Source organism: Denticeps clupeoides, chromosome 2 (genome assembly GCF_900700375.1).
Source record: "Denticeps clupeoides chromosome 2, fDenClu1.1, whole genome shotgun sequence".
Classification (NCBI taxonomy): Eukaryota; Metazoa; Chordata; class Actinopteri; order Clupeiformes; family Denticipitidae; genus Denticeps; species Denticeps clupeoides.
This window is the reverse complement of record NC_041708.1, coordinates 27,752,981-27,774,108: the sequence shown is the minus strand read 5'-3', so window position 1 is coordinate 27,774,108 and position 21,128 is coordinate 27,752,981. Positions and strand designations below refer to the sequence as shown.

At 40.2% G+C, this 21,128-nt stretch overlaps 1 protein-coding gene across 4 annotated transcripts in view; it reads left to right on the top strand.

Moving 5' to 3' along the window:
- Positions 1-4,853: 4,853 nt before the first annotated feature.
- The window catches only part of l3mbtl4 (L3MBTL histone methyl-lysine binding protein 4), a 60,273-nt gene continuing 43,998 nt past the window's right edge, over positions 4,854-21,128 (top strand). Inside the window, exons 1-9 of one of the 4 annotated variants that reach the window (XM_028966041.1) lie at positions 4,854-4,927; positions 10,804-10,894; positions 13,797-13,890; positions 14,009-14,063; positions 14,194-14,279; positions 17,148-17,252; positions 17,691-17,826; positions 18,953-19,044; positions 19,438-19,589. In XM_028966041.1, coding sequence (XP_028821874.1) covers positions 13,813-13,890; positions 14,009-14,063; positions 14,194-14,279; positions 17,148-17,252; positions 17,691-17,826; positions 18,953-19,044; positions 19,438-19,589 — 704 coding nt within the window. In that variant the 5' untranslated portion in view covers positions 4,854-4,927; positions 10,804-10,894; positions 13,797-13,812. Of the gene's footprint in view, positions 4,928-6,164; positions 6,330-9,795; positions 9,880-10,803; positions 10,895-13,796; positions 13,891-14,008; positions 14,064-14,190; positions 14,280-17,147; positions 17,253-17,690; positions 17,827-18,952; positions 19,045-19,437; positions 19,590-21,128 lie in introns of those variants that run through there. The other 3 variants (XM_028966037.1, XM_028966038.1, XM_028966039.1) reach the window with 3 other exon arrangements.

The window sequence follows — 21,128 nt, the reverse complement described above, 5'->3', positions numbered from 1 at the left end:
ACACCTGTTGAGCTACTGCTGTCCCGCAGAAATGAGTGCTGCCGGAACATGACAGCAGTGTCACAACAGATAACCGGCACGTTCACGCTGCCTGAAAGTGAATCTAAGTCCACACTCACGAGGACATCCTACCATATTTGCACCGCTGATTCACTCCAGTACAATGTGTTTATGGACCTGGACTTTTACATGCTGTAGATGTTTTTTAATACCAAAGACTAGATTATGTCACTTGTCAGGACATTAAAAACACACTTTTTGCTGTTTCAGACCTCACGTTCGGGGCTTTTGTGCTGTTTTAGCTCCGGGCTAAGTGTTATGTGTTGGCTGATACCTGTGCTATTGTGCCTGAGGAGGAAGGGGCAGATTGAGGGATTTGGATAGGGAAATGCTTCCACCCACGCCGTGCTAAGATCTGCCATCAGCCAAGTTAAATGCCAGAGCCTGTTTTTTGTTCAAACAGTGAATAAACTACCACCATTATGCATGGACACAATTTCAAGATACTTGAGTCTAAGAGTCAGGAATACGGCACACCCCTTGGAATGGTATTTCTTCTCTTAGGGGGACAAACGATTCGCAAACATGTACATAAAATTTCACATTTTTACAATGAGATATAACTTGTGATTCTACGTAACAGTTTGTGAAGGAATTGATTACTAGTGTGGACTCTTTGCAACCAGGTAATACTTAGGTTATCATAGGTTATTATTATAGATTATTTAAGGATGAAACTGTAATGAATATAGCCCAATTGCAGGCAACTACTCTCTTAACATATTCAGAACTGTGATGCCCAGGAGCTGCATCTGATAAAGGGGTCCCGATCAATCCAAGCTGAAGCCAATTAGGCACGCTGGATCAGGGCTCCTTAAATATGAGCAAGCAGCACCAAGTGAAATACCATTCTACTGTGATGGCAGTTCCAAAATGTTTCTTTAAGAGCCTTTTTCAAAAACAAAGACTCGAGTTTAGCCTAATTATGAGGGATTTGTTAAAACGTACACATTTTTTCTTTCAATTTGACCTTTGTGTTGACCTCTGGAGAATGTGTACAGAGTTCACTTCCACCAAGAAATGATTTATTAACTGATACTTCTACACTTCTTTCCTGTGACAGTAAGTCCTAAAAATGGTTTATATTAATCTCAGTTAGATGGTTTTTTTTACTGAGTTTGGCTTTGGCCTCTAAATGCACTCTATATGCCCAGATAAAATACTGTCAGGCTCTTTACTGCTGTCAGGCGAGTGCAAAGGTTTGTGCAAAATACCAAGGCGCTGTGAACTACAGGGGGCCAAAAGTAATTTCGTAAGTGTCTCAAAACCCCAGGATGCAGAGCATCAAAGTTCAGAGTCTGTTAAAAGAAATCTCATAAGCCTGTACTTACTTTAAACTTTTGAAATAGATTGTCGTAATCATACCTTTTAAATGACTCCAGTCCTTAGAGAGGACAAGCAATGTCGCTAATATAACCTGAACGGCAGAAATGTTATTTGATGAATCGTCAAAATCCCTCGATTTGGGAACACACACACACACATAAAACAGATGGATTTCAGTAATTCATCACGTGTGATTGGGAAGGTCAGTGCAGTATTATAAATGTTTATGATTTTGACTAATGAAACACTAATCTACTCGTGTGTGAGCTCTATGAGTGCTTCAAGCATCTGGGGCCTGAATCATCCCGGGCATGCCATTTACTGAAAGCTTTTACTGAAGACATTAATATTTAAAATTGATCATTATGATGTTAATACAATCTTACAGTAAACAGATTTTACCACAAAGTCCCTGGCACGTATTCTCTTTTTTCAAAAGAAAACATAGAGACATTAAGACTATTTTTAAAAAAATGTATTGGCTAAATGTAAGTTGCCAGTCGTTCTTATATGAGCAGCATAGCAGTCCAGCCAAGTATCTCTGCAGAAACACACATGCACGCACACATCCCAAACAGACAATTGCACATAGACAACTTGCACATTTGTAAGATGGACCTAGGGCAGAAAAAATTTACTGCATGTATTATAAATGTGCTACTACCTGTTTGTAGCAAGACTTGCAAACATACAGGTAGAATAAATGTATTCCTAACTTTTGTTCTAGGAAAATGGCATTGCTGGCATGCCCAGACACACATTAACCTTTAAATACTGCTACAGTCTAGCATCGTTAGCACAGCATGTTCCATTTACATAAATGAAAGACTATGAAGTCTGTTATGTTGTGGGTCATGTGTTCATTTCAAATGAATGAATGAATTATTAAGGCAAATGCATTTCATGACTGCCCTTTGCATGTGGTCTAGCTCTGGAACAAATACTGTTATGGTGTGGACAGATATTGCCATTGAAAAAAAAGCATTTGTTCTCCATTAATGTCTTGGAAAAACAGATATCAAATGTCATGTCACAATATGACTAGAGTGTTTGTTTGCGCTTCACACTTTCACACACATCTTAGCCCCGTATGGTTAATTCATGATTTCCAGGCAGATGTCAGTTTGGACTGGGAGATGCATCCATTATCGGGTTGTTGTTATTCCAACCGCATTGTGGGAGCGCCCCCTTGTGACCAGTGGGGCTTAGGGGGGGAGCATTAGAACCACATTCAGGGTTGCTCCACTTGAGATTCGTATTCTGCGGTGTGCCTGAGATGCAGTTTCGCCCTGACTCATAGCACAGTTTCAGAAAAAAAAATTGCGGTTGCTCATTTTTAATTTAAATTCAGTGTCGCTCAGATACTTACAGACACCCGTGGGCGTTCAATGTAACTAATACAGCCCTGGGAAAACGGCAAAGCAAATTATTGGTGATTATCGGCCTTTAGCTTACAATAAGATTTTTTTCTGCATTTTGTCACTGCACTGCCTGTAACTGTTCACTTGTGACTCACGTGTGCAATATCGAACGTGCAGCACTGCTGCTGCTAAATGTCCCCTATTATTGTGTTGGCTACATTGCCTAGTTACAATGTCTATTGTCTATTCTTGTTTTTTTTTCCAATCTATACTGCAATTTAAACTGCATCTGAAAGTGATGTGTAAATGCAGACATGCCTATCTTTTGATTTCATTGTCCAAATTTGGTAGAAGCAAAATGAAGCTTTTATGTGAAAGATAAGACGCTGCTGTCATTCAGCCAGTCTGGTTGAGTTAACTCCAGTCATGCCTCTCAGTGTAGGAAGCAGGTAAGACCGCTGTCAGCTCATGTCATTTCAGTCTCGGTCTTTCTGTCCTTCTCCATGACAGCCGACAAAGAAAATGTGGGGGGAAAAATCACTCGGCACACCAAAGGGTATTGATCTCTCGGCTGAGCAACAACATTCGCTTGTGAGTGTCAGTTGGAAGGGACTGGCATGAAATTCAACAGTTTGCCATCATTAGACAGCGTTGCCTTGGTATCTAGGCAGATGGCCTTGTGTGTGTGCCATTGCATCACACTGACTGCTATGTAACCTCTGGTTTACCGAGTCTAAATCAGCCCAAATAGTCTAGCAATACAATTTTTTGTACCCTGCATAAACGAAGTTCTATCATTCTATCATCTAATGAGTCAATGGGAACAAAATGCATTGCATGCTTTTACATAATTGAGAGCAATTGCCGTATGTAATAAAAGTGTAATAGGTACATTTTCATTTAAAAGCTTTTTGCTCCCATCAACAGTTGCCACGGTGGATCCACCAGTCTGGTTGTGTGCACAATTGTCCTAGCAAAAGTCTTACACAAGACACCCTTACTGACCAAGAAAGCACCAAGAAATACACTGTCACATCTCCAGTGGCTGGGTTAAATCCATGACTATAATATATATTTATAATTGTATTTGGACATAAAGCATATAATAAATAGATTACAATTTTCTGGCTTCATCTATCATATATCATATTTGTAACATAACTGTGCAGATTTGGTCTTATTTCAAAAAACATTGGAAGCTCAAAAAGGCTCAGGACCCAGGTGCCGTTGTAGTTTCTCTGTATATCTCTCTGTAGTCCTTCATCTATGTGATGCACATAAAGTGGTTAGTGTGTTTTTCTTGCTTTCTTAAAACAACAAAAGAGTGTTGCATCTCATCACCATGTCTAATTATTTAGGACCTAAAACAGACACTGTGGCTCGCCCTGCAATGATGATGCATGTCCACATAGCCCACAAGATGCATTTGGGCTGAATTTGCATATCATGGATATTTACATTCATTAGCTAATTATGAAAATTATGAGATGGGGGGGTGAAAAGAATAGTCGTGTACAAATAAAATTTATTTAACAAACTGCATGGATCAGGGATGTTATATAGCAAATGGGGGGATTTAACTGTAATGCCAGTAGTTCTTAAGAAGCAAGTTTCAAAATGAACCTGCATGGATCAGCATTTTCCACTGTGGTTTCGACTTCTTTTTTATGACAACTTAATTTTCATGCCAGTAGTGTGTGATGGTATTCCAAATTCCTTTCATTGCATAAAAAGGATGTCTTCATGTGTTAACTTAAATTCTCCAAGCATCAGTTTAATTACCACATTCTCCTGTTTGTCGTGAGCATCTGGGATTTAGGAGTCTGGAGCACATAAAATAAACATAACATAAATGAAAATTTAAATGCACCAAATTTGGTTCCCAGAACACAACTTTACATTTTACACAAGAAGAAGAAAAAAGCACTCAACTTCCCGAGGCGCGTTTGGTTAATGTTCCCAAATGAACGTGTGGAATAAAAAAAAAAAAAGGAAAGAAAGATGATCGTGTTATTAATTCGTATCGTCGCTCCATCATGGCCCACACCTGTTCCAGCCCCATTAATATTTAGTTGTGTCGCCTCCAGCAGAGGGCTGCGTGGGCGCATGCGCAGACGCGCGCCGAGGGAAACCCTATTTCTGCTGTCACTACGTCGTGGGGCAAAGCGACTGCCGCGTTGGTAAGGAATTAATAATTTCACACGACCCCCGGCTTTAGCCCACGGGTCCGCGTGGGTTTCTTTCTCTCCCTCTCCCCCCCCACCCCCTCTCTTCCCTTTTTTACGGCAATGGGGGGGAAAAAAAAAGGAGCACAGGCGGGGACGGAGTTAAGAGACAGGGAGAGCAAAATCGAGCGCGAGGTCGGATTTACTCCTCCTATTTAAAACGCGTTGAGGCGGCGGTCCGGGGCTAATCGCGTGTTTTCTCCCACCATCCGACGCCCCCGACGCCCATCGCCGTGCCGGCGGTGTTCCGCAACGTCGCCCAACTCCTCCAGTTAGCCGCGAAATGTGTTGACAGACATGTGGCGGGTGGCGCGGGCTGTAAACAAGGCGCAGCTAGCTGTCAGGCTAAGTGAAAATGTCGTATTCGGACGTCGGAAATGTGACTTCTGGCGGCCTGATTTCGACCCTGATTTCATCCCCAAAAACTCTACGCTCTACGTCTGGCCTTCTTCCTCCGAAGTGGCTGCCAACTGACCAAGTTTTTTTTTTTTTTCGTTTCGTTTTTGTTTGTTTGTTTGTTTGTTTGTTTGTTTGTTTGCCTCATCCCTCGACTCCCGACTTCATTCTCTGCCTGTTTTCCAGCTTGATGGACTGGTTTCAGCCGCTAATTTCATTAGAGTTCGCTTTCATTATTAATTAAGAGAAGAAAACGAGATGCACAATTCTTCCACAATGCATATCGTGTCAAATCCAAATGCTTTGCCAGATGTAGGATGACCGCAGTGCCGGACAGCTGACCGCCACATCGCTGCTTCGTTGAAGTCTTAATGACTTCATTCGCTGATGTTAATGAGCTGTTACCAAGTGGAGAGGCAAGCGTGATGAGTGTACTTTTTCTTATAGTTCGGAATCCTCGAAACATGATCTGGTCTGGCATTATGAGCCGTGTTCCTTTTCTTCTTCCTCCAGCTGTTTTAACGAATGCCGGGACCACAGCAGTAATTGCCATTAAGATGATGGGGTCAACCATTAATAGTATGACACCTGTTGAACCAAAAACTCCAAATAGTTTATTTAAATAAAGTAAGTTGGCTTTTGTCACAAAGTGACAGTACTTTCCTGTGGAAAAGTTTTTTTATTTATGTGCAGTTGCTTTTTGGGATTTCCACACTTGGGATTTTTGAGAATGAATGAATGACCATCGCTCCGCGTTGCTGGGAAGAAGGTTAAAGCAGGGGGTGTTTGAGATGTTGGCTGTGATGTCACTGTCGGGAAGTTGTTCGTATGCTTCCTGCTCTTCGCCACTCAGCACTTCCTGTTCAGCGTAGAAATTCTGCATTGTCTCTGATCTTGCATTGAGGGGCCAAAAACGCGCACTTGTTACCCCAGACAGGGCTGACTGGTTCAGATTGCGGAGGTACTTTTTGTTTTTTAATTGCACTCTTTCGTGTTCGTTTTTTTTTTTTTTTTTTTTTTTTTTCTTTCTGCCTTTATCAAGGGGGTGCACTTTTTTTGCCACACGCCGTTTTTTTCATGTAATGTGGTTTTAATGAACTGTTTGGTTGATGTTACGGCTGGTGAGGATCATGTGGCATTGCATAACTTTTTTTCATTATTCATCAGCTCCTGTTTTTATGGACTTCGCATAGCACAATAATTAAAAATGCAGCTGATGAACAATACTATACTTCTTTTTTTTCTCTGTAGTTTGCTGATAGTGTTTTTAATCCAATGCTTTTACACGTCTCTTAAATGTGTTAATTTTGTGCATTTGATTGGTAACAGTGGATTTTATATTACTCTGTTAGGGTCGTTGTTCTTGAAATAAGCTTCTTTTCTATCTGATTTCTTTTTTCAGTTTGTTAATTAAGCGACTGAATATCTGCAGCAGTTAATTAATCAGTAATGTTGGCATTTTGTTTCTTTTGCTTTTTTGTCTGCTCATGTTTTTCCATTCACAGTACGACAGGAGTTCAAGACAATAACTCCTGACATATTTGTTAGCGAGGTGACCTTTTCTCAGCAGCACGCTTCTCTATTGTTGTCGATTTCAATGAGGGGAAAGAAAATAAAGGATCTGGGAAAACTCAACTCAAAGGTTTCTTTGGCAGCGCAGGACAATATCAACTATAAAATAGTGTTACTATTTGACTATACAATATTCGTAGGACTGGTGATGGGGGGGTTAAGCGGTTAATCATGAGCCAATGCTCATGGGTTAGGGTTCCGCTTTAGGCAGTTGGTTTCTTGGAATTACCTGGGAAACATGTAGCCGGACGATTAATGCGTGTTTTCAGCCATGCTAATAATATGTTTTTGTAGATGTACGTGAAAGCGTGTGAGAATAGGGACAGGCCAGGGGAAATTCCACCTAAATCGTATTAAACCACAGTTATTTGCATTCCTTGCATTGTTATTGGCTGAGGAAACACAGTTAGTTACATTCATTTATTGTGACTGGCGGCGATGCCAGTTCCTGGAGTGCTGATATGATTCTAACTTGCAACACAGTGTGACCAGCATCTGCTAACAACCAAAACCAATCAGATTCGCCCATGCTGGTTTTGATGTAACCCTCTCATAGATAAAAATTTAAATTCTTAGGCTTCTCTCTCTTTTCTTTTCTTTTCTTTTCTTTTACATTACTGTTACAGCTGTTCTTGTAGGCAGTCTATTAACAACACACCCGGGTTTGTGTATTGCATGCCATTCAGTATGGCCACTGGTTTTTGAAATGCTCTTTTCTTTTATTTTCACTTGATGGGTCCACATTCTACCTTCCATTTCCAATCTTAACGTAAAGCCCTCAAAAGGCATTACCGGTTCGACTGCATTGTGCTGTTCTGTCCCTGTGGCGATCTGGAGAGCCTCCGATGATGAAGTGTGCATTAATGTTGAATCGGTACACTGCTACTGCTGCAGAAATCCAATTTGAGCAAATTTCCCTGCATAGTCCGCTTTAAAATCCAATCCAACGCTAAATCACCGACCAAAACTTTTACCGGTAAATGACTGGAAGAGTGTGGGGGGTTTTGTCAAGAAGTATTTTTATTTTTTTTTTAGGGGAAAACAGAAACAAATCTCAGAACGCTGCTGAAGTGAATCACTGGCTGTACCTTGCACAGATTCAAAATGATGCAAAAGGCAAAGCGGTGGAACGCTGTGCTGCTTTCTGTGTTTGTTTCGCTTCAAATTTTAACTGTGGCCTGTCTTGGTGGAGCGTTTCGTCCATCGAGATTTGTTCATTAAAAGAAAATGCATATACAGAACAGTACTGTTGGCAACAAAGTGGGCCAGGCAAATAAATGCACTGCTTGCTTCTCAGCAAATTAGTTTTGAAAAAATAAGTGCATGGTTAAGCAATAGAACTCTTTATTTTTTTTAGGCTACTCGGATGCTTAGAGTATTTATTCAAGACTCTGAATAAATGACATGGGCTTTGCAGTAAATTTCAGGCCGTAGCGCTGTGTCCCCCAACTCCCAAATGCTTTGACTAGATGGTCGTTTTCCAATGACGGGGAGATAATAGGAGAATCTGCTACACAGCGGTTTCGGTGAAAATGAATAACAAGCTTGCCCTCTCTGATGTCTCACAGATACGTTATCTTACTGGCCGTCTATGGGTTGCCTGGCTGGATAATGGGGAGATGCTACAGGAAAAAAAAACAAAAAAAACATGCATGCATTTTCTGGAGATTTGTTTAACACACACACTCTCGTTCACACTCAGATTCTGCTTTCTTTAGTAAGTAATTTACATTTCCTCATCTGTAATGATTGCCCCCAATGTTATTTCTGTCAACCAAACATAATAGCAGTAAGGTACTTTTTTTTTTTTTTTTTTTTTTTTTTTTTTTTATATATATATATGTATGAACAAGCCATTATATACTTGCAAGCTTTGTCTGAAGAGCAGATTTCCCCCAGTTCCGTCCAAATCGACCCGCTGAAAGTGTGCTGTATTGGAAAAATTGCATTTACACCTGCAATTTTTTTTCCCCAGCGTGTCTGTTTTTGTGTTGAGCAGATAATATTTCATCTCGGTGTTTTTGACCCGACTCTTTAGCTTGAGGAGGAATTAATGTATAAAAGGGAGCTCAGGGTGTATTTCGCTGGTCCTCTGCTTCTCGGTGGTGGTTTCTTGTTCAGTAGGCGAATGTAAGTCGGCAAGGCGTGTTGTGATTTTTTTTTTTCTTTTTTTTTCTCTATCTCATGGTAGTTGGAGTGCACGAGTGGGCTGTCTGCCTTCTCTTGTTCTTCCACTTGCTAAAGATAGCAGACCATAGGCTGTCTGCTTTTGTGCCTGCTCTGCTCTGGATTTAGCCTTTAAAAAAAAAAAAAAAAAAAAAAAAGCTTAGTTGAGAGAACCATTCATAGTAATTACACATCAGTTAGACCTGTCCTCAAATAGAAGCAGAAGAATAATCCTCCATGCTTAGCGTCAAGCAACTTACATACCTTTTCTAAAACGTGGTTGAGCGCGCAGTTCTTTTTTGGGTTTAGTTCCCCCCAGCTAAAGACATTGATCCTGTAGATCTGTGTAGTCAGTTTGCTTCAGAACAGCCATACAGGTTCTGAATTTGTCACTGTCTCTGTGGAGGTGTTTACATGCATTGGCACCTTGGCAGCCATTACCTTGATTAAACGCGTTTGCGTGCCCTCTCCGATGTGTAACAGGACTCATTTGTGGCCGTGAACCTGAATCGCTGCGCCAATATATTACTGCAAATGTAAGCTATTCTTCCCACTCAGTTTCTCGGATTCTGGATTCATGTCCCTGTCCAAATGCTATGTAATTGTGTAATATCAATGCAATAATTTTATCATTATGCTGGAGAATCTCTCTTTTTTTTTTTTTTTTTTTTTCCGATTATTAGGCTCATAGAATAGATCATTATGGCAGATACACACATCTTTTCTGGTGGTTTTTGGAGCAAAAACTTGTCCAAACCTGCAAAACACTCAAGGTGAATGTCAATGCACGAAACAAAACACCCTGAAATGTCCTTCTTTAACCAATAACTTGAGCCTTTATTACTACTTTACTATTAAAAGAAAACCATTTGATTGTAATTTTCTTCTTTTGGGAATGGTGGCCTAGCTGGTAAGGAAGTGGACCCACAATACCTGTTCATATCTCGAACCGCCATGGTTCCGCTAAGGTGCCACTGAGCAAAGTACCGTCCCCACACACTGCTCCCCGTGTGCCTGTCATGGCTGCCCACTGCTCAAGCAGAGGACACATTTCATTGTGTGCTGTGCTGCAGTGTCTCACAATGACAATCACTTCACTTTCACTAATAACACTTTGGGAAAAGCAGCATTATTTGTCTTGTCTTTTAAAAAAATTCAGATTGTGGGCTGAAGCATCTGGCCCATAGTGTATGAGACCGTATTAGTCCCAGAGTGCATTGGTCCAACTTTTCCACAAATGTTCTGCTTTATCTGTGCTTATCCGTCGTCCCTTTCTCATTGTACATTCACACACTGGAGTCTCAATGGCCCTTCTCTCTCCAAGACAACAACAGGCTCGGTGATGCTCCAGCAGTGGAGGAACCCTGACTTGGGTCTTTTTACAACATTCAACTGGGACCGACACAACCTGATCCCTGTTCTTAATTTATTTTTTTATACATTTGAGTTGCAAGGGCAATGTACAAATGTTTCTGCCATTAATAAAAAGGTGTTCTGGAAGAGAACAGACCATGTCAGGATCTTTGAGTTTAAATACCGTAGCAGCAGTATTTTTTTTTAGGACTGGGAGGGGAATATTCTTGTAAATGTGTTAAATGTGTGGCCTTCTCATTTTTTTACCACCTCACCCTTCATTCTCAGAACAATTTTTGGCATAAGATTTTTAATTTTGGAAAATGTTGTCTCTTGTGTTTTAGCCTTCGTGGGTATCCAGGGACCTCATAGAATGTGATATTTGGAATGGACGCTTGGAGGCCGTGTCCCTTCTAGGGTTGAAAACACCAAGTGGTGAGTGTGTGACTCTCTTTGTCTCCATCCCCTGTCATTTCCAGACCTTTTTCTCAGTGTAAGTGTTCATTACACAGTTGGGGTAAGAAGTGTAATGTGCTGCAGTGTTTTTTTGTTTTTTTTTCTGGTTACACGTATCCCTACCCACCATAATCATAGATTTCAGACAATACTCTTGAATCAATAATAGAATCAGTAAATCTATTCTGTACATCACTTATGAGATTTCTTTCTCAGCTGAAAAATGTGTCACCTCCCGTGAATTCAATCAGTAAGATGATGAAGAATGAAATTGGTTGGCGGGCGTTAAAATCCCTTACGATGTGTTAAGTGTTAGCGTTATCAGCGGTGTGTGTTGGAGCAGGCCCCTTACCCTGCCTTTATGGCTGCTGTTCGTCTCTCTGGGAGCACTGCCCTCTGGGAAATCTGAGGCTTGCGCCTCTTGTGTTTTGATTTGTCCTGTTAGATTTCCCTCTCGTTACATGGAATCAATCTTTTCAGACTATCCTCAGCAAAAGAGCAAAATTTAGGTCTCATTGGAAGGCTGTTTTTTGGTATACGCCACTTTGATACAGTTTATTTTTTAGTCCCTTGTTTTTGAGTATTTGAAATTGAACCCTTTTTGGTAAGGGTACCTGTTTGTTTTTTAAAGGGTGTATACAGTCTCATTAAAATAGAGGGAGATGAGGTTTTATTTTGCTCTTTTAGACATTTCTCTTGAACAGAGCAGGACTGTCACTCAATTATAGTTATGCCTTCAGGGGGCAATTTATATCGTACTAGTCAGTGGCTGTGCAGTCATAGACCCTAAAGGCAATGGCAACCTCACTCTCACAAGCAGGGGTGTATTCGCTTAGTGAATAAAACCCTCACCTGTCAACCAGAGGACCACAATGTCCCAGGTTCAAACCATGAGCCAAAAATTGCTTGTAGTAAGTACTGAGGTTAAGTAGTCCTGGAAGTTGAATACTAAGTTGATATATTTAGTTTGGTGTTTTCATCAACTATAAGAGACAAAATGAGAAAAATCACATCCTGATTTTTAAAGAAATTATTTGCAAATTATGGTGGAAAATTACTATTTGGTCACTAACAAACAAGCAAGATTTCTGACTCTCACAGACCTATAACTTCTTCTGTAAAAGGCTCCTCTGTCCTGCACTCATTACCTGTATTAATGGCACCTGTTGGAACTCATTATCAGTATAAAAGACACCTGTCCACAACCTCAAACAGTCACACTCCAAACTCCACTATGGCCAAGAACTGAGAGCTGTGTAAGGACACCAGAAACAAAATTGTAGACCTGCACAAGGCTGGGAAGACTGAATCTGCAATAGGTAAGCAGCTTGGTGTGAAGAAATCAACTGTGGGAGCAATTATTAGAAAATGGAAGACATACAAGACCGCTGTTAATCTCCCAAGATCTGGGGCTTGCAAGATCTCACCCCATGGGGTCAAAAAGATTACAGTGAACGGTAAATCACAGAGCCACACGGGGGGACCAAGTGAATGATCTGCAGAGAGCTGGGACCAAAGTAACAAAGGCTACCATCAGCAACACACTACGCCGCCAGGGACTCAAATCCTGCAGTGCCAGACGTGCTCCCCTGCTTAAGCCAGTACATGTCCGGGCCCATCTGAAGTTTGCTATAGAGCATCTGGATGATCCAGAAGAGGATTGTGAGAATGTCATATGGTCCGATGAAACCAAAATATAACTGTTTGGTAAAAACTCTGCTTGTGTTTGGAGGACAAAGAATGCTGAGTTGCATCCAAAGAACTCCATACCTACTGTGAAGTATGGGGGTGGAAACCTCATGCTTTGTGGGTGTTTTTCTGCAAAGGGACCCGGACAACTGATCCGTGTAAAGGAAAGAATGAATAGGGCCATGTATCGTGAGATTTTGAGTGAAAACCTCCTTCCATCAGCAAGGGCATTGAAGATGAAACGTGGCTGGGTCTTTCAGCATGACAATGAAACACTCCGCCTGCGCAACAAAGGAGTGGCTTCGTAAGAAGCATTTCAAGGTTCTGGGGTGGCCTAGACAGTCTCCAGATCTCAACCCCATAGAAAATCTTTGGAGGGAGTTGAAAGTCCGCGTTACCCAGCGACAGCCCCAAAACATCACTGCTCTAGAGGAGATCTGCATGGAAGAATGGGCCAAAATACCAGCAACAGTGTGTGAAAACCTTGTGAAGACTTACAGAAAACGTTTGACTTCCGTCATTGCCAGCAAAGGGTATATAACAAAGTATTGAGATGAACTTTTGTTAGTGACCAAATACTAATTTTCCACCATAATTTGCAAATAAATTCTTTAAAAATCAGAGGATGTGATTTTTCTGGAATTTTTCTCGTTTTGTCTCTCATAGTTGAGGTATACCTATGATGAAAATGACAGGCCTCTCATCTTTTTAAGTGGGAGAACTTGCACAATTGGTGACTGACTAAATACTTTTTTGCCCCACTAAATACTTTTTTGCCCCAAATCACACACAGCACTGAAGTAATGTACATGAAAGCTGCCAATCATTGGTATGAGCTCCACCCATTTTGAACTCTGTTTATAAAAACATCATTAAAGGCCTTTGACCTTACACTAGCAAACATGCCCAGTGCACTATGCCTTTTAGGGCTCGGGAAATAGGACTCTTAATCTTTTGCACAGTGTTCTGTCAGTGTTGTACTTTGACATTTTCAATCCTTTTATGCAGTCATTATACACACATTCTGCATATTCTTGTTCGGATCATTGTTCTTTGCTCCTTTATCTTGTAGCATTGTTCCAAATAATTGAATGTGTTCACTTTACAAGTGTAGTTTTCTCTTGAGTGTTCAGATTTAATTGCATGATTGTGACAGCTCCTGATTAATTCCCTGTCGCCCGTGTCGTTGCAGGATCGCCCTGTTTCTAATGATGCAGGCTGAGGACCGAAGGAAAAAGAAAGCACATGTCAACTCCCGAGCTGCAACGGATGAGTACTGCTTGAGAGTGAGTGGCGAGAGCTGAGCCGTAACACCAGCCTTTACGCTTTATGGCTCTTTTTTACTACAGCTTTATGCCTTTTGCCTGTGGTAAACGACAGACATCATTCAAATGTTCCTTACAGGAGCGACCAAGGGAAGACCCTGCAAAAATGAAGAATAAGGTCTCCACTTCCCAAGGTGCAATACATTTATTTATTTTTAAAGGTCAAGGAAATTCTAAAATATAACACACAATATCTATAAGGGTTATTAATAAGTATTTAGCCTTGTGTTTTGTGGTTTATTTATGTACTTCATTTGGCAGCAGTTACTGTTAAGAAGAGACCCTGGTCATGGGATCAGTATCTGGATGAGGAGATGGCGGTCGCTGCACCTCTCCGCCTCTTCACAGAAGTAAGTTCCCCCTTCAGTTTCCTCATGCAAGGACCAAAAAAGGCATTTGGCTCTGACCTCTGGTTTTCCCCTTATTTGATTAAAAGATATAGAATATTTAAGTGGTCAGGTCTTGTTAACCAATAAAAATAAAAAGTTCAGGGCTTCAGACAAATTTTTGCTCTGATCATACTGGTGCACCTAAGGTGCACCAATTTTTTTTTTTTTTTTTTTTTTAACAACAAAGTTTTACAAGTTCACTTTTTTTTTTTTTTTTTTGTTTTTAAAACCTGACCCCCAAACACCTGGTCAAATCGGTGTTTCGGTTTTGAGAAAAATTAGGTTACCCTAAAAAAATTGGTTGCACTCTTAGAGTTCTGCAGTTGCTTGTTGTTATTGTTAATTGATTTAAAGCTTTACCAATAGTGGGTCACTTGGCAGCACAGCTAAAGTGCAAGAAGAGTATTTTTGGCTGTTAGGATTCTTGTTTCATGGGCCATTGTTCTGTTCTGGGTGAACACAACTCACATACAACAATATAAATCAATACTCCATATGTTATATAATCGTGTTATTGCAGGGGTTGCATTTCTGAGAATCTCACACACGTACAGCTTAGCCATTATATTTGCTAAATTTGCTGTTTTTGCAGTAAAACAACAATACTCACAGCTCATGCATGCCTTTATTACCTGTGATGCAAAGAACTTTTTTATTAGGACCAAGCTTTTCTTGGTCAGCACTAGTGCTGCACGATTAATCTAATCGCAAACGTAATCGCGATGTCAGTCTGTGCAATTACATGAACGCAAAAAGCTGCGCTTCAAATGTGACGTGTTTGGTCACATGACTTTCGATTCGGTTCAATGGAGACCTTAGATTCGTGACTCACATAGACATATGGGTAGACGTACGTCAACGTCGCCGCCATATTGCGATAGGCTGTGCTGTGGAATGAAGCATATACATGTCTATGGAGAGAAGTGCATAAAAATGCCTCACTCTTGTGCTGCTTGGGGCTGTACAAACCGCTGTACACTCCAAACCAGATCCCGGATTACATTTCATAGGTAAGGCTGGACAATTGTTTTTGAATATATTTGGCCATTATAAAATCCCATTTTATAAGTCTTAATCTTAGCTAAGCTAGGCTAAGCTAGCGAAGCTATGCATTCCTGTGTTCAAGTCAGCCTCCAAACAACGTTTTGGCTAAACGTAGGCATTAACTATTTAGACTGTTCTTAACTGTTTAGTTAACTCTTTTTCAAACTTTGAAGGTTTCCTAAAGAAATTCACCTCAGTTTACAAATCTTAACCTTAGCTAAGCATCCCTGTGTTCAAGTCAGCCTCCAAACAACGTTTTGGTTCAATGTAAGAACTATAATACGGGATTTTATAATGGCCAAATATAATCAAAACAGTTGTTTAGCCTTACCAGGGTTTGTCGTTCGACAGTAATTTTTTAAGTAAAGACTTTTTTGTGATTATTTAATTTAGAAGAATATTGTATTTTGAAAGCACTGGGCATTTCAATTTGTTATAAGTAGTTTGTATGTTTCACTTTGAAATAAAAAATTTCACTATTAGTAATTTGTATGCGACTTTTCATTGAAGCAAGTGCCCTTTATCATATCGCAATCGCATATCGCAATATTGATCTCAATAATTGCAATATGTCTTTTTTTCCCAAATCGTGCAGCCCTAGTCAGCACCATTTAAAAAAAAAAAGTGAAGTGATTGTCACATGTGATACACAGCAGCCCAGCACACGGTGCACACAGTGAAATTTGTCCTCTGCATTTATCCCATCACACTGAGTGAGCAGTGGGCAGCCATGACCGGCGCCCGGGGAGCAGTGTGTGGGGACGGTGCTTTGCTCAGTGGCACCTCAGTGGTACCTTGGTGGGTCGGGATTCAAACCGGCAACCTTCTGATTAACGGGGCCGCTTCCTTAACCGCTAGGCCACCACTGCCCCTGTACTTAATTAAATACTTGCATTTAGACTGTTACTGTTAGCTTCATGCCACAAAAGGTCTTATTATGCTTGTGATATTAAGTCCTATTATAAAGGCAAGCCTCGTTTTATTACGGAGTTGCCAACCATCTGAAATGAAGATAAATAAGCATCTGATTTCATTGAATCAGCGCAAATGGCATCATACACATTAATATTTTTTTCTTTTTAAAGCTGCATTAGAATCTTGGTCAATAAAGATTTAGAATGATACCATATGTCTAATGTTGGACTGACCGATAAGGGAAGTGTGTAAACACAGCTTTTGATGACTCTATCAAATTAGTCATCAGCGTGAGAATCTGAAATGGGCGCATTGTTTGTTCGCTTCCACCCCCAATGGTTTTTGAAAGTTTGTTTTTAATATGCTGACATTAAACCAACATCATGGTCTTGAAGGGGTTGTGTGCTGTCATATGGAGCTGAGCTGTAAATAAAAACATCATGGATTCAAGGCAAGCTGTTCACTGGTGCTTTTTCCTCATGGTCAGAAAAGGCTTTCTGCTGGCCATTGTGGGTTTCTTATGGCAGGACGTTTCAGTGTTTGTGCGTGCGTGTGTGTCTGTGTGTGTGAGAGAGATATCCTATTCTTCATCACTGATCAACAGAGACGAAATCCCCTCCTGAACACGCGGTGCAGATGAATTTTTTTTTTGTATGAAGGGATTTGACGGGACATCTGTTCACTACAGCACTGCGAGCGGTTGTTTCCATGGCAACTGGACTACAGAGACACACTTAGATGTAGTGTCTGTCTGGACATGATTAAAAAAAAAACTACTTTTTAATATAATTAAAAAATACATAAAAAGAACGGTGAGTTTTTGTGTTGCAGTGTGAGTTTTTCATTTCTTGTTGTCGTTCTCCCCTGCAGCAACAGTCCTTTCCACACTACAGGAATGGCTTCAAGGTTGGGATGAGGCTGGAGGGAATTGACCCACTGCATCCGTCCATGTTCTGCGTGCTCTCGGTGGCTGAGGTGAGCTTTGTGCCAGACTTCATACTCGCCGCTCAAAGCCAACGTAGGTCTTTGGCTCAGTTTATTCTCTCATTGGCAGAAACGGCATGTTTTTCAGTTTGCACTTCGACTTATGTTTGTGGTTTGCACGATCTGATTGTGTATATATGTGCTTCCAGTGGGCATGTCTCATGTAAATATTTATATATTTTCTGCGTTCTAAGTTCATAGAATGTAATATAATTGGTAACACATCTTGTCAATGATAAATCAACAATGTTAGTTATTTACTGTACACAGTACACATTATATTTGTTATGGATTATGGATTATGGATTTTACACATTATGATCCTGCCATTTTAAAGAAATAAATTAATAAATAGCTGGCTTGTTTCAACTAAAAGGTTCAGGTTTGTGTACCTCTACTGGATTATAAAAGCTGATGTCTGTTTTTCAGGTCATTGGGTTCCGGTTGCGTCTCCACATAGATGGTTTCTCAGAGTGCTATAACTTCTGGTTAAATGCAGATTCCCCGGACATAAGGCCCGTTGGATGGTGTGAATCCACAGGTCACAAACTCCAACCACCAAAAGGTCAGCTCCTTATAACAGGCAGGATTCGCTAGTTGTTGGCTGTGGTTACACCTGTCCCTTCAGCATGGGCTGGGTTGTATGATGCATGCCGTGTCCTTTTTGTATGTGTTTGTGTGTGTTTTCATATTGTAGCAGGCTCGTATCATATGTAAGTTTGAAAACTAACTGGACACTGCAGGAAGTGTAATTAATTTACCACACCCTTCTATTTCACTTTAGTTTGCCCATGTCCCGGCTTCATGTATTATTGGAGACATCCCACTTCTCCCAGAAGATTCACAAGGATTCCTCATAATGATATTGGCTCCCTGACATTAGCAAATTAAATACAACATCCTGGGGAAAAAAATTTGGCACGAGATTCTGAGCAATCTCAGAGTTTATCTAGAATCTTGTAATGAGAGACAGCATCTCTATTTTTTCTGGTTAATGGACTTATCATATCTGATGTTTCAAGGTAGAATGTTGTCTGATTTATTGACTGACCTGAATAATATAAATAGTTATTAGACTTTAGAAAAAGAACTAAAACAAAACAGTGTGCTAACTTCAGCTATTCAAGCTGTTCCAAGAAACTAAACAAAAGAAAAGGTACTCAAAGGGCACTTAACCTCACCAATGGTGCAGCAAATTAAAAGCACAACAAAAACAAGAGCAAAAAAAGAGCTTCTGCAGCACCCAGCAGCTGTTTCTTTATTATAATATTGGCCTTTCAGACGTGGTTCTCATAGCAGATCTGAATGAAGCTAGAGTTATAGTGAAAGGACAGGTTTTATCTTTTAGGACAGGTTTTATCTTGGACCATTTTATCTTTTAAAATTTGAATAAATGTTTTATAACTCAGTCCCACACACATCATGTTAATTTTAACTTGGTCACCATAGTGAATGTCTTCAAATTTAACTGCTTTAAATAGTATGGAGTTCTTTTGATTAAACTGCATTAAATAATGTGAATAGTGCTCTAAAATGCTTGAGAAAATCTGAGCCAGTTTTTTTGTTTTATTTAATTAATGCACACTAGTGTCCATTACACAAAGGCAGGGTGCTGTTATACATGTGCTAATCAGTCCTCACCATATCTGGTTTCGTCTGTCTCACTTTCTTTTTTTTTTGTCCCTTTTTAGGCTACAGAGCAAATGAGTTTAACTGGGAGAAATACCTAGAGGCTACAAATGCGCAAGCTGCACCAAAGACTCTGTTCAAATCCCAAAACAGTGTAAGTGGCCAACATAAAAAAAAAGACCTTCACTCTCAATGCACTGCATTGTCTCTTATAGGATGCCTGGTCTTTCTGTTGCTACAATAGGAAAAAGCTGCATGAATAACCTTTATGCTTTTACTTTGGAAGAAAACCTGAGACATGCCACATTATCTACATTTAAAGCGATGAATACACAATATTGTCATCATTTTTTTTGTGCAAAGTGCAGTGCAGGCTGTCATATTAAGAGAAGACCTGAATGAGTGTCGGTGGTCTATTGTGGAACTTGATACTGCACTCCTGTGGCTGAATAGTTTTACCATCTAATTGTCTCTGTGAAGCATTGTGCAGCTGGGTCACACTTCTGCAGAATAAATTGCTTTGTGTATTTTTTTTCTCTGTGAACAGACTACAGCCACACTGAAATTTCAAGTTGGAATGAAGTTAGAAGCTGTGGACCGGAAAAATCCATGTCTGGTGTGTGTGGCCACAGTTGCTGACGTTGTAGACAATCGCTTCCTGGTTCACTTTGACAACTGGGATGACACCTATGACTATTGGTAAAGGTTTTAATTAATAAAAAAACATTACATAAGATTACAATAAAACAGATTCTAAAAAAATCAAATGAGTAGTATACACTTCAAAGAGAATTGAATTAATAGTCTCGCTTCTCTTTCCTATGTCTGTATTGTTTAAAATCATTATAGGGACTTAGATTCTTTGTTTCACCATCATGGAGGATATTGTAATATCCTACTCTGGTACATGGAAGCAGATAGCATAATACAGGTCTATCTTAGAGCATATTATATTTGCAGATGCACTGAGTAGATGAGTTCAACTGCAGATGAGTTTATGTAGTTTGTTCTGTCCTGAGGTAGATTTTGTTATTCTTCTGAGGGTTTAGATCACACTTGTCAAATTTGGTCACATCCCGCAAGATCACTTTATATAGATAGATTATTATGGCCCAGCAATATGACTCGCTGATAACAAACAAACTACAGATCCCATAATGCAGTGTGCACTTTGTTGACAAACTGAGTTCATGCGGCTCTTTGGTGACTTTGAATCACAAAGTAGAATTTCTACCTGCTTTACAACCCTGATCAGAATTTCCTGAACAGATTCAGCTGCAGTTTAAACATCACGTTTGGCAAGGCAACAAAGCACTGCATTATGGGATCTGTAGTTTCTGTTATCAACATGTCATATTGCCGGGCCATAATAATAGTTCTCGTTGAATATGGCCTGCAGGCCACGAGTTGGTCTAGACATTAATTTTTCATCTAGTGGTTCGTCAGGAGACTAATGATTATTGTTAATATTTATAGCCACTGAGTTCAAATGCATTGTAGTTATTATTCTTAATCCTCCATGTAGTAGAATTAATATCTTCACTTGCTGACAGTGGATGACAGTCAATAATAAATAATATTAGTTAAGCAGGCCTATACTCCTGTTTTTGTGTTGGTTGAATTTAAGCAGGCTATTTCTGTGTACCTTTACTCATAGTGGAGAAGAGGATAAAAAAGCCACCTCTTCAGTGCATTGTTTTACGTAACCTGACAAAAAATGCTGCGGATTTGCTAATGGAAATGCTCTAGAGAATTTGATGCTGAATAATTAGACACAGCCCAGCAAAAAAAAAAAAAAAACACGAGGGCTGCTGTAAGGTATTAAACAAGTGCTCCTAAAGGATTCTTTTGTTGTCATTACCGTCGGCTCTGGTGTGCTGTGGATGGCTTCCTGTTTCCCATCACACAGTCACCTTCCAGCAGTAGAAGCTCCGCTCACGAAGCAGCATATTTCCCCTCAGTGGAGACTGCTGCAATGTTCCCATTCTCACTCACACTCAATCAAAATCATATACAATCATGCACAAGCTTAGGTGGTCACACACAGCATAAGCAATACACATATAAGCAATATAATCTTGCAGAAATTCCTAATGTGCCGCAATGCAGAGAAAATGAATAAAAAATAATGAATAACACATGACTTTCTGTTGTGCTACACCCTCACTGAGAGTGATGCTGCTGTGCCACGTCACCGGGCACATTGCATGTCCAGGCTGCTGTAATTGGCTGTCCACG